Source organism: Crotalus tigris, unplaced genomic scaffold, assembly GCF_016545835.1.
Source record: "Crotalus tigris isolate CLP2741 ecotype Arizona unplaced genomic scaffold, ASM1654583v1 scf7180000024416.509849, whole genome shotgun sequence".
Classification (NCBI taxonomy): Eukaryota; Metazoa; Chordata; class Lepidosauria; order Squamata; family Viperidae; genus Crotalus; species Crotalus tigris.
The window spans coordinates 86,002-98,695 of NW_024100582.1; the positions used below are offsets into that span (position 1 = coordinate 86,002).

Genomic DNA, 12,694 nt, shown 5'->3' on the forward strand with positions numbered 1-12,694 from the left:
CCCAAGGACCTGGGATAGGTCGATGTTATTGTTATTAGATGCCACCTGATTCAGCAGGGGAGATATAGCTTTTACTGGAAAATTCTTTATTTTTGTTAACACACACATTCCATACAACAGTCATAAATTAGAATCTATTATAGTAAATGTAACAAAATTTATTCATAAAGGCATCTAATTACATTTGGAGATCTTCACTGCTGCAGAACTGTTAGGCAGTTCCAACCCCAGCAGTTAAACACTGCTTTTTTTCTATTAAAGATATGGGACATTGAACACCTGTTTATACTGATGCTTGTGATATAATCAAGAAAGTTTGATCTGAGGGTTACCCTTTCTCAAATTCTAAAAGTAGTTTTTAGTCTACTTCTAAACTTACCCACTATTGACTGAAGCTAAATAGAGTAAAAGTATTGTTCCCTTCTTTTCCATTTCCTGTTTGTTTATATCTGAGTGAAATTTGTGGGAAGATTTGGAAAATGTCATTTGAAAACCTAATGGAGGAAATGAGGGAAGAACACATACCAAAAGGAGGTGTAAGTGAAGCAATTCCTCAAAGTGAAACTTCTATTCAGCTGCTCTGTTCCTACTGCTGGGCGCTGCCAGTTAATCCAGCAGAGGCTGTGACAGGCAAATGTTTGCTCATGAGTTCCAACTACTAAAGGCATCCATTAGGTTTTGAAGGATGAGACCTGGCAGTAACAACCAGATGAGATTTTGCCACCACTTTATAAGGGCAGGCAGTAAACCTGCTTAGAGTTATATTTTTTCTTTCTGAAGTCCTAGCTGTGGATCAAGAAGGCTCCTTTGCAGCCAAGTCACGCGACCCTTCAGTCAATTTTCTTTGGCACACGACCCATTTTGGTGCAGATATTTCTCAGAAGGAAAAAGGCCACAGTGCTGGCTATGCAGATCAATTCCACTGCCCAGAAGGCTGTTCCCCAGCTGTAGTGTTTGGCAATTGTGCTGAAAGGCAGACCAGCCAGGAAGCCTCCCACTGAAAAGAGAAAGGGAGTTGAGTGCAAGGTGGGCTTTTATCCTCAATTGGTTCAATTCTGTTTTCACATACCATTGGCCATTAGGGCAACGATGGCATGAGAGGTGCCACACAGGTTGGACGGTGCACTCTCATTGGCTATTACGCCAAACAGAGCAATTGGCCCATAAGAACAGAATCCAAAGACGGCTCCCAACAGCAAGATCCAGAGCTACAAAAACAGGAGGACAAAAGGTTAGGTGTACGATTAGGGTACCTTCCCCTACTACCTGCACTTGCCACGGACTCCTTTTCCTCATCACTGTCTGCAAAATGGTGCCTTATGAAGCACAGCAAAATTTAATCTTTTCTTCAGTTAATTGTTTCTCAGTAATCCATTAAGTGAGAAATAACAGCACCCCAGTCAACTGCTATTTTAAGGTAACTTTTAGATCAAAAATATCAAATCTTACTGCAATCTAAGGATAGCATAACTAGGAAAGTGTAAGAACTGTTTCTGCAGAGGGGGGGTCTCCCATTTCTATGGCTAGAAGCCATAGTGGGTGGGTGAAGCAACATAAAATGATTGACATAATCTGTATGTGTGTGTGTGTGTGTGTGTGAGAGAGAGAGAGAGAGAGAGAGAACAAAGACCTCATGTTCTGTAAAGCCCACAAGATCAGCCAGAGGGTAGAGGAATTGATTCCAAGAGTAATTTCCCTGGGAAAAAAAAGAAGGGAAATGAGCAAGGAGCAAGGAGAGAATGTCTGGAAAAGACAAAGCACAGTAATAATTGTATGCAGAAGCAGAAATCCCAGAAGGGGAAAACCCTTACTAGTAATTTTCCAAAGCACCTTTGCTAGCTAAAAATTTTAAATTAATGGCAGGAAGACCTATTATCCCCCATCGTTGTTGACTGGGACATCATCATTAGCGTCTGAAGATTCCCCGTCCTTGGAATTCTCAGAAAGCTTTTTGAGCTGAAGCCAGAGGAAGAAACACCTCAGTTTTGGGAGGAACCCATAATTGGCCTATTGAGGCTTCAATAGATGGGCTTGTAATTGCCAAAAGTTCAGGAAGCAAAGAATCTATCCAGGAAATTAATTTCACCTTGATTTCAGAAACCCAGTTTTGTTTCCTTGAAAATTGCAAAACTTTGTTTTGTTCTATTAAAATTTGTTTCTAAAAACACAGTTCATTTTAATTGTGGAAATCCTTATAAGATGTGGCATTTACCTAAATGGCCACCTTTCACTATCTACTCAAACAGGGACAATATAAATGAGATGAGAATTGGGGGGAAAAAAACAATTCCCTCCTGGAGAGCAACAGCTTTGACTCCCTTCAATGCCTGTCTGGTATAACTGAGCCTCCTTCCTATGGTTTACCTTGGCGGAGCTGTCAGTTACTGTGACTCGGAAGAGGAACAAGGAGGCAGCCATGCCGGCCATCATCAGGATGAGCAGGGGATGCCGAGGGTTTCCGTAGATTGAGAGACCTACCTGCAACACACATATACACACAGGTGGATCCAAAATGAAGTGCTGTTACGAAGCATCTTGTCAACCCATCCCAGACAAAATCGTCTCTGTCCTGGCATCCAGGCAGGACCTATGTAGTGTTCCAGGGCTGCCTTTTCTCCTTCATGCTTACCCTGGCCACTGCACGGTCTGAAAGGTAGCCAGCAGCAATGCTGCCCACCAGGCCACCAATTTCCAAGGCGCTCACGTAGGAACTGCCTAAGAGCAAAGAGCACAGTGACAATTCCAGCGAGGCTGCATCCCTGCCTGTTGCATGGCCACTCCTGACGCCTCCCCTGGTTAGTCATGCAAAAGGCCTCCCCACAGAACAGACTCTGGCTTACCCAGGCCAAGTGTCCACCTTTAGGACGTGCTAAGCTCTCAAAACCCCAGGAGAAAGGCGCTGCCTCCTACCCACAAGGGCAGACTGTCCTCTCTCCTGAAGGAGAAATAGCTGTCCCCAATCAGTACAACATGTCTTGACACCAAACACCACCAGGTAGCCCGAAGAAAGGATCCAGAGGTATGGAGAACAAAGCAGCTCCGCCAAGGTGCTGTCATCCTTCGAGGAGTCTGTAAGAAAGAGACCATTCAGCAATCTGACCATCCTCCTGCCCCCCTCTGCCCTGGCCCTCGGTCAGACGGCACACTCCCTCTCTGCTCCTCAAAAGAAGCCTGACTGGTTTATTGATAGATTAGCCTTATAAGTTGCTATATTGATTTGCACACCACCCCCCAATATTCAAACAGTGTAAATGGAAGACACACTTATAAGGATAAAAGCAATTCTTCATGAAGAGGGATACTTATAACAAACCTGCATCCCTGGCTTCAGATCACAGCAAAGTTTCTATGTAGTTCCAGAAGGCCAGGGGGAAGGAGCAGGGAGACACAATGGAAAAGGCTGTTTTCATGGTCCTGAAGATCGTAATCTCTGATCAAGGGAACATAATCCCCCACACGCTCACCTTGTTTCCCTTTCTTGGGCTGAGAGTCAAGGTTAGGCAGTCCCACATCTGAAGGCTCATTCTTAATCAGGAGCAGGCACACCAAGGAGGCAACCACACACAGTGAACCAGAGAGGGCTAGGATAGTGCGCCAGGCATAACTCAGTGCCATCAGCGCTGCCATAATGGGCCCGATCCCTCCGGCCAGATTCATGCTGGTGGAGAGGATAGCCCACCAAGTCCCAAACTGGGAAGGTTCAAACCACTATAGAGAAGGGAGATAGACAGAGATAGAGAGCGCAAAATGAAGTGCATTTCCACATCAATTGTTTAGCATGATTTCCTCAAAGCAGTTGACAAGAGCATTTAATAAAAAAATATAGCACACTTTTTTAGTGGCAACAGACATGGGGGCCTGTGCCTTCCACCTCTCCAAGTTCATGGATACAGATGAGGTCAAGCAATGCAGCAGACACCCCACAAAGCTTACTTCTGGGTTATCAGGGAGCTCAAGTCATGACTTCTACAGTTAGTCCTTGCCTCTGAACGCGGAGTTGTGAGGGAACTTAAGCAGGAGCAGGCAGCCACTTGAGTAACAGTTTCCCAGAAGTGTTTGTAGATTAGACTGGCCTTTGATCTGCATATTCTTTTAAGGCAGCCAGCTGGCCAGAGACTGCTCCTAGCTACCAAAGGCCCAGCTGTCTCTGAACTAGGCCACTTGCTTAGGCCCAAAGGAGGGGACAAGTAGCCCCAAAATATCTGAGAGCAACATGATACTGTTTGCAATTTATAGCTCCTGTTGCCCTTGCCAATTCGAGCCCCTTCGAGAAAAATGACATCTCTGATCAGCAGAGAGCACAGGTGCAGCCTCTGCCTCCCCACAGCTGCAAGGACAGTTCTTGGTTCCATTAAAGAGCTGCAAGCTCCCAGCGCTAGCTCAAAAAGTCAGCCAATGCAGCGTTCTCAGCTTGGGGCTCTGCATGGTGAAAGGCAGAGCCAGAGGCTACTCACACAGGGGGGCATCTTCTGGTGACTTCCCAGGGACCAAACTGCCCCTGCAGGGAACAAATTGGCTCATCCGCTTACCTTGCGTAGCACTTTGCCACAGGGGGGCCAGCCCAGGCCTTGGGCCAGCCCGTTGAAGAACCACAGTCCGGCAAACAGGGCAACGGTGGAACTCCAGGAAAACAGCACGTTGACTAATCCCACCAAGAGGAGGCCGGAAGAGAAGAGCCAGCGGGCACTCAGTTGGTCTGAAAGGACACCACTAACGAACTTGCTAATGGCATAAGCGGCAGATTGGCTGCTGGTGATGAGACCTAAATTGGACAAGAGCCCCAGAAAAACCTCAATGGCACAGTCGCCAGGACTTGGCCTGAGAGGGGCTCAGACAGGTATCAGGAAGGTTTTTCGGTACAAGGTATACCCAACATACACAGCAATATCCTCTCTCTAAGGATCCCATGAACAAATGGGAGGGAGGGAGGGACAAACTCACCCAAATCATCTTTGTCCAGTTGTACCTCTTCCATGATTGAAGGCATCACGAAGGAGAAGGTTTTTCTGTTGAAGTAGTACAAGGTGTACCCAACATACATAGCAGTGAATATGACAAACCGGTGATAGCTGTAATTCTTTGCCGCCATTGCTGGGTGTACTTGTGCTTCCGAGGGCTAAGAAACAGATTGGAGGGAAGGAGTTGGCTGTTACGCTTTTAGGAGTCCAAACTGCAGGCACAGCAGAGTTGCTGGCTGAGGGGAGAGGACGGGTGGCAGCCAAGGGCTCAAAAGAGGGAGCCAGCAGCTGTGTCTCTGCCGGTCAGAGACTTCGTTGAAATTCTGGCTGGCTTGATCTCAACCGCGCTCCTGGAGAATGATTAACTTGAGGGCCAGGCAGGACACAGAGGTCAGTATAAAGGCCCCCACCCACAGTAGGAGCCCCACAGAGCCAGCCTGTAACAAACAGAGTTTGTGTCCAGAATGTAAAGATTAGCCAGGCTTTTTTTTTTTTCACTCCCTCGTCCTGACCTCTGAGCTCAAATAGTGCAAGATCAAACAGGGTGGATCAAGGTCTTCCTGGAACAAGCAGCCTCCTGCGTCAGGACTGGCCCTCCTGCCCACCTTCCTTCAGAGCAGCACCTGGCTCTCGGCAGGCCACACTGAGCGCGAAGACCATTCTGCTGCTGCAAGCTGAGAAACACCACAGAACGCGGGTCAAATGCCGCCCATTGGAGAAGGCAAGTTCAGCACAAAAATATTTATCTGCTTGGGTATAAGACCATCTGGCACAGCAGGCAGATTAAAAATCAGGAAACCCCGCCCCCACCCCCATTTTTAGGCAAGAACCTAAGAACAATAACTTTTCATTATACCCTTGAGATGTATCAGCTCATGGACAGAAGAACAAAATACCAGGAGCAGGTGTGCTACGGAGGAGCCATTGAGAATCACAGTTCAATTCACAGCATGGGCAAATAAAATAAAGTCCACCTATGGAGAAGGCTCTCCTTGCAGGCTAACGGCTAAAGATGTGCCACTCCAGCAGGAGACTCAATATTTGGTGTATGTAGGTCCCAAAGGGCAAAGGTCCTTAAAGGACACTGACAGGCCTTGGAATGCTGCCCAGAAGGAAAGGACAGAAGGAACAGCCAGCTGGTGGAAATGCTTTTAATGCAAGGAAGGGGCTCTCTTACATAGGAGAACAAACCTGCTCCATTTTCTCCTAACACAATCACCTTGGCTCAAAGCCTCCTTTCTTTTGGAAGGAAGAGCTACAAAAATTAACCCTCAAGGCAAACTTTTGTTTATCAGCCTTTCCACTGATGTAACTCTGGGTAAGTAACGGAAGAAGCCTTAGAAGTACTAAAATTTGTCCCCCTGTTGACTTACTACCGATATACCTCTTCTTCTGAATGGCCTGGATTTTTTAAATTAACACCTGGAAGAGAGGCTGCTTAGACAAGGTAGCTCTTGGAAAATGTAATATTTTCTGCTCTAATCCCACTTAGGTAATTATTTCCCTCTTTGTCATAACAGGCACCTCATATTTGCTGGACACTTTGTCCTCATTAATACATAGCCTTCCCTTGCTGATGTCTAACAAGGCAACTTGGGATGGAGGGGGGAAAAGATTGCAGTGCTATATAAGTTGCCCAACAAAAGCAACCTCTTTGCCGACTTCCGGTTCTCGATCACGGCGCACCCAGTCGTAATGGAGAGACTCAACTCTGGGCCGGCAGCTTTCCCTCCACCAGTAGACCCCTATCGGGTCAAAAAGTTGCCCTGGAGTGGCGACCACCATTCTGCAGTCCAAGCTAGCTCTGCAGGGCCAATGGAGAAGAAGATCGGCCAGTAAAATGGCCGATCACCCAGCCACACCAGCCAAAAGTCAGAAGAACAGCAAAGCATAAAGAATCACTGTGGTGAATCCGGGTGAGACCCTTCCTTTCCCTCCCTTCGTCCTAATTACTATCCTGTAAAAAGCCTTTGAACTACTTCCCTGTTTTAAGAGAGTGGCGTTTGTGTACTTGGGAAAAAGAGCTTTGACAAAAGAAATAAAATAGTTAACTTTTTATTGACTATTTAATTTTTGGGATAATAAGGGATCCTGAAAAAAAATTTCTAGCATAGAACATTATTATTATTCTATTTATTATGTTGGAGATATCTGTTTTTCTTTTTCTATTTTTCTAATGAGACAAAATTTTAATTAACTTGGAAAAAAGATTTTACAGTCCACTGAGGACATCTTGTGGCGAAAATTGTCATTGCAATTGTATTTCCTTTTGCTATTTGAAAATGGATTTGACCTTCAAATGATAATAAAAGGGAAAAAATAAAGAACTTGGAACAGCTGGGTGATGAATTTACCTACTAGAAATTTTGGAGGTGGATATTTGTTGACTCTTACTAAATACAGCCTCCACTAAAAGATTAAAAGACTATTTCACCACTGAAATGGTGAAATAGTCCTACCCACAGTTTGATTATGAACTTATACTGGAAAAAATCTTGGAAGCTACGGCGTATATGAAATCTTGGAGAAAAATTAAAGATGATATCTCAGAACCACAAACTGATTCTCAATTTTTAATGGATCAAACTGTAGGCCAAAGAACAATAGAGGAGGAACAGTAACCCCAAAAAGGCCTTCACTCAACAACACATACAACCTAAAGAGATGGAGGAATTACACCTACAACACAACTATGAACTTACACTGGGAGAAATCGTGGAAACTATTGAGCAAATCAATTTTACACAACCACATATACAATCCATGTAGAATTTTGATGATCAAAGAATAACTTTAACTGAGTTACCTGAATTGTTAAAAACAACGGAGACTGACATCCAGACACAAGTCACTGAAAATTGTGATAAGGTGGACAATCAACTAGTAATTATAACATGGAATAAAACTGATTACACCATTCAGATGACACTGGAAGAAAGGGAAGAGAACTTTGACCAGTCTGAAGTGTCGAGAAATATTTCTATTCAAATATTGAGGTTTGATGACGCAGCTTTATTATGGAAACTGGTTTGGCCCAGAAAGAAAGCTAGAATTAGATTTAAAAATGTGTTTCAAAATTTCATCTAATGGGTTAAAAAGACTTTAGAGATTTTGACTGATTTAATAACTAATGGAGTACGTAAATTCTGTAAAAGGATATTTTTGTAATAATATTTTGTATTAGATATGATAATTATTTGGAGGGGTAAATTTTAACTAATGGGTTAAAAAGACTTTCTATAGATATAGATTGATTGATAGAATATACATTTAAAATAGATAGAAATGTATCCTTTGGACTGATATTTTTATTTGAAGTAAGAATCATTTTGTAATAGAAGGAGAAAAAGAGGGATCTGTGATAAGAGAAGAAATGGTATTAATAAATGATTTATTAGATTAAGAAATAGATTATATGTGGAAAATATAAGAATGTTATTGTTGGAACAATATATTTATTTTAGATACAATTATTATGTTAGGGAAAAGGGAAATGAGGGATACCTGAAGTGTTAATAATATGTTTATTCAAGGCTAATTGGAATATGGTAACTGTAAATTAGTAAAGCTTAAAAACAGGACTTGGATTTTTATAACTGAAATGTGATTGATGACTGATTTGATTGATTGAACTCTATCTAGAAATGTATTAATTTGAATATGTAATATTATATGGGGGAAATAGAGAGGGAACTTTTAATGAACTAACCTGAGTTATATATGTATCATTTTGCTTTTGGATAATTGATACACCCATCACCACGTTGTTTCTTAAGCACTTTGATGTAAAAATTAACAAAATAAAATTTCTTTTTTAAAAAAGCAACTTCTTTGCCAATTGAAATGTATTTATTAGATTTTTATTCTGTCTTTATTTGTAGTAACTCAAGGCAGTAAACATACATAATACTCCTTCCTCCTACTGTGACAACAACCCTTTGAGGTGGGTTGGGCTGAGATAGAGGAACTAGCTCAGCGGTTCTCAATCTGTGGGTCGTGACCCTTTTTGGGGTCGAACGACCCTTTCACAGGGGTCGCCTAAGACCATCGGAAAACACATATTTCGGATGGTTTTAGGAACCGAGACACAGCTCTGCATCCATCTCCGCACGGCCTCCTCCGCCATTTGCAGAGAGAGAGAGAGGCACTTTCGTTTCCGTCTCTCTCTCTCTCAGGCGGACTTACCTCCTGCAGGGCTCCTGATTGGCCCTGCGCCCGGGTGCCCCATCCCCTGGGAGAAGCGCGGCCAGGACCTCGTGGCCTTGGAGCCGCCCGGGGAAGCCCTGGGATCCCTGCTGGGAGCAGCCCGCTGGAGGCTCCGCTGAGCGGGCCAGCCCTCCCACAAGCCTAGGCCAAGGAAGACCAGCTCCTGCGATAAGCCCCTGCGATCCCCAGCCAGCCCGACCATTGGACCCGCTGGCCAGGAAGACATGCTGGAGTCCAGGCTGCCGGGAAGGAAGAAGGAGATTCAGCAAAGGTAGGAGAGGAGAGCCGCCTCCTGGGGCCTAGCACTGGTGGCGGCTTCCTTGCCATCCTCTTCCTCCTCCCCTTCTTCCTCCTACTGCCCCTAAGGCGGCTCGGGTGGGCAGCCCCCACCGCAGCTCCATCGGATGGGCGGAGGGCGAAGCTGGACAGCGCGGAGTTCCAGTTGGGGCAGCGGCAGCGGTTTTCTTGCCCTTCTCCTCTCCTTTCTCCTGCTGCCCCCAAGGCGGCTTGGGCTGGCGCTGGGGCAAAAGGGATGCCTGGGGGGGGGGAGCAGCCGGGCTGGCAGGCCGCGCGGCACCAGCCTCCACCACGGCTCCATCGGATGGGTGGAGGCGAGGCCGGACAGTGTGGAGTCCCAGTTGGGGCAGCGGCAGCGGTTTTCTCGCTCTTCTCCTCTCCTTTCTCCTGCTGCCCCCAAGGCGGCTTGGGCTGGCGCTGGGGCAAAAGGGATGCCTGGGGGGGGGGGAGCAGCCAGGCTGGCAGAGGGGCTGGCGGAGGCGGCAGCCGGGCTGGAAGCGGCAGGGACCCCCAACGATGCAACAGTGGCCACCGCCGCCGGAGCCATTGCCTCTCATCCTGCTTCCCCTCCCAGCCCGTTTGGCTGAGGACACAGCGGAGGCCAGGCCGGGGGCAGCGGGGACCCCCAACGATGCTGCCATAAGAGAGAGAGGGAAGAGAAACAGAGGAAAAGATAGGAAAGAGAAAGAGAGGAAAGAGAGAAAAAGGAAAGAGAGAGGAAAGAGAGAAATGGGGAGAGGAAACAGAAAAAGAGGAAAGAGGGAGAGAGGAAAGAGAAGAGAATGGAAAGAGAAGAGAGTGGAAAGAGAGAGAGGAAAGAGAGAAACAGGAAGAGGAAAGAGAGAAAGAGAGAGGAAAGAGAAAAACGGGGAGAGGAAAGAGAAAAAGAGGAAAGAGGGAAAGAGAGGAAAGAGGGATAGAGAGAAGAGAGAGAAGAAAGAGAGAGGAAAGAGAAAGAGAGAGGAAAGAAAGAGGAAAAGAGGAAAGAGAGAAAGAGGGAGAAAAGAGAAAGAGGAAAGAGAGAAATAGGGAGAGAAATGGCGCTTCTCCAACCAGGCTGGGCGGAGCGGCCTTCCTGCCCCACCTCCCTGGCCAGCTGGATAGGGGGTTGGGGGTCACCACAACATGAGGAACTGTATTAAAGGGTCACGGCATTAGGAAGGTTGAGAACCACTGGACTAGCCCAAAGTCACCCAGCTGGCTTTCATACCTGAGGCAAGATTAGAAGTGAGTTTTCTGCTTTCTAGGCTAGAACCATTACACCTAACAGGCTCTTCAGAGACCACCCCATCATGGAAGATTGGGGAAGGACTCCTGGTGCTTCAATGGGGACAATTTTAATAAACATTTCCTTTTATTTCAGTTCTGGCACCTTGTTTAGTGTCCATCTGTTTCAGTATCCATTCTGCAAATTCTTAATTATCTGCAACACAAAAAATTTCAGAAAAAGAACTGCTCCAGATTCCTTGAGCCTCAAATTTTTCTCCCCACCTTTTAATTTCTCTTTTTTTGGGGCAGGTTTCAGAAACTTGATTTGCAAATTTTTATTTTACTTGTAGTAATAAATCAAGCTGTGTTTGGCCGATGTTAGCTTCCCATTGAAGTCTAAGATCAAAAATGTAGAGAAAATCAGGTGGAAGATGTATCTATTTAAATAACATGTGTTGATGAAACGGGAACCTTGGTGGCACCAAGCAGCATCCCTATAGTCATGCTGGCAACCTAAAATTAGTTTCTAAAACTAGTAGTGTTGTGATAGGTATTTTGGAGATGACAAGTTCTTTCGCAGAGCAGAGGTGCCGGGGGAAGGGACAACTCCACAACAGAGGCAGCAGGTCGCGATTCTGGATGGTCCCTGAAGGCGTCCTTGAAAAACTGGCCCTGATCCATCCCGGATCTTTTGAGGGCAGATAACTCCGAACCGGGTCCGCCAGGAGAGCCGCCGCGGGGGCTTCTGCCCAGGTTGCCCAAAGGCCTCAAAAAGCAGCCTCGAGGCCGAGGGCAATCACGCCGCCCCCGGGTCGGGGCAGGGCCCGCCAGAACGGAGGGGGGGAGCTTCAGGCCGAACCGGAGGAGGAGGCGCGTCCGGCTGCTGCTGCTGCTTCTTCCGCAGCGCCTGGAGGCACCGCCCGCCGGCGCGGCACAGAACAAACCGGGCTCTGAGACCCAGGAGCCCTTTTCTGCCGGCCCGCCCGGAGGCTCCGACGACCCCACTCGGGGCCCCCTTGGCGGAGGTTCGGCGAAGCCCAGGGAGCGGGCGGAAAAGGGCCTTCCGGAATTGGAAGGAAAGCCGCGGCTTCCTCTGCTCGCCCCAGGACAGCCCGACGAGTCGGCCAGGCGCCGAAATAGCCCGCAGTTGCTCGCGACTCCGACCCCCGCCCGCTCCCCCCACTCCCGCTCCGCCCGCCGCCTCGGCAGCCCTACGTACCCTCCCCGCCGGAAGACGGTCGCGCTTCCTCGCCAGGCCCGAGACGCCCCCGCCGGCCGCCCATTGGCCAGGGCGGACGTCATTCCCCAGCCATCCAATCGCTGCTTCCCAAGTTCCGAGTAATTGCTCCATTCTGTGCCTTTTACCTAGGCCCGCGGGAGCGCATGCGCCTTGCACGGGCACTCCTCCGGAGGAAGCCGACCAACCGCCGCAAAGCCTTTTGTTGCCGCCGTTCCTCGCGGGGGCAGCTCGGCGACGGGACCCCGCCTCCTCGGGACTGTCCGGCGAACGCGCACCCTGCCCGAAGCAGCTCCACGGGAAGCGTTGCGGTCCTCAGAAGAGCCGTGAAGCTCCTGCAGACAGTTCCGCCCAAAGGAAGGCGCGGAGGCAGGTTGCCAAACCTCCGGCGAGCGGAGGAGCGAGCCCCCCCCCCGCTCCTCCGCTCGCTGTGCGGTTGGCTTTTGGCGTCTGCTGCGCTCCGGGAAATCTACAGAATTAGAGAAACTCAACATATAAACTTCTGAACGAATTTCAGTCTGTTTGCTCTGAGCCCTGCAAGGCTGGGCATCATTGACAAATACAGAATATTCTTTTCCTGTCCCCAGGAAGGAGATTTCTTGAGGGAAGAATATGAACACAGAAACTGGATCTTCCTCTGCCTTCCTGCAAGGCTACTTTTTTCATACTGTGAAAAAGCTTCATTTCTCACCTTAGTAGTTCAAAGCCCAGCAGCAAGATGAATTGCCCAAATAAAAAGCACGTACTCAGAAACAACCAGTCTTGGTAACCCACTTCTTACTCTATC

At 47.4% G+C, this 12,694-nt stretch overlaps 1 protein-coding gene across 5 annotated transcripts; it reads right to left on the bottom strand.

Annotated features, from left to right (window-relative positions):
• Positions 1 to 69: 69 nt before the first annotated feature.
• Positions 70 to 12,036, bottom strand: SLC37A4 (solute carrier family 37 member 4). Of its 5 annotated transcripts, none has more exons than XM_039329762.1 (11): positions 11,890 to 11,979; positions 5,471 to 5,632; positions 4,942 to 5,116; positions 4,530 to 4,762; positions 3,465 to 3,708; positions 2,911 to 3,069; positions 2,630 to 2,715; positions 2,365 to 2,478; positions 1,631 to 1,696; positions 1,070 to 1,208; positions 831 to 997 (listed from the first exon to the last, which is right to left on the bottom strand). In XM_039329762.1, exons 3-11 carry the CDS (start codon positions 5,087 to 5,089, stop codon positions 831 to 833), a joined length of 1,356 nt encoding a protein of 451 aa, XP_039185696.1. In that variant the 5' UTR covers positions 5,090 to 5,116; positions 5,471 to 5,632; positions 11,890 to 11,979. The 5 variants fall into 5 exon arrangements, with proteins under 5 accessions (XP_039185693.1, XP_039185696.1, XP_039185698.1 ...); XM_039329764.1 differs by lacking the exon at positions 11,890 to 11,979 and adding an exon at positions 10,834 to 11,857; XM_039329761.1 differs by lacking the exon at positions 11,890 to 11,979 and adding an exon at positions 10,672 to 11,857.
• Positions 12,037 to 12,694: the final 658 nt, after the last annotated feature.

Coding starts and splice junctions, on each gene's coding strand:
- SLC37A4 (XM_039329759.1), bottom strand. CDS start 12,021: ATGGAGCAATTACTCGGAACTTGGGAAGCAGCGATTGGATGGCTGGGG. Junction 5,117..11,889: donor ACCGTCTTCCGGCGGGGAGG/GTACGTAGGGCT, acceptor TCTGTTTCTTAG/CCCTCGGAAGCACAAGTACA. Junction 4,763..4,941: donor ACTGGACAAAGATGATTTGG/GTGAGTTTGTCC, acceptor TGTCCAATTTAG/GTCTCATCACCAGCAGCCAA.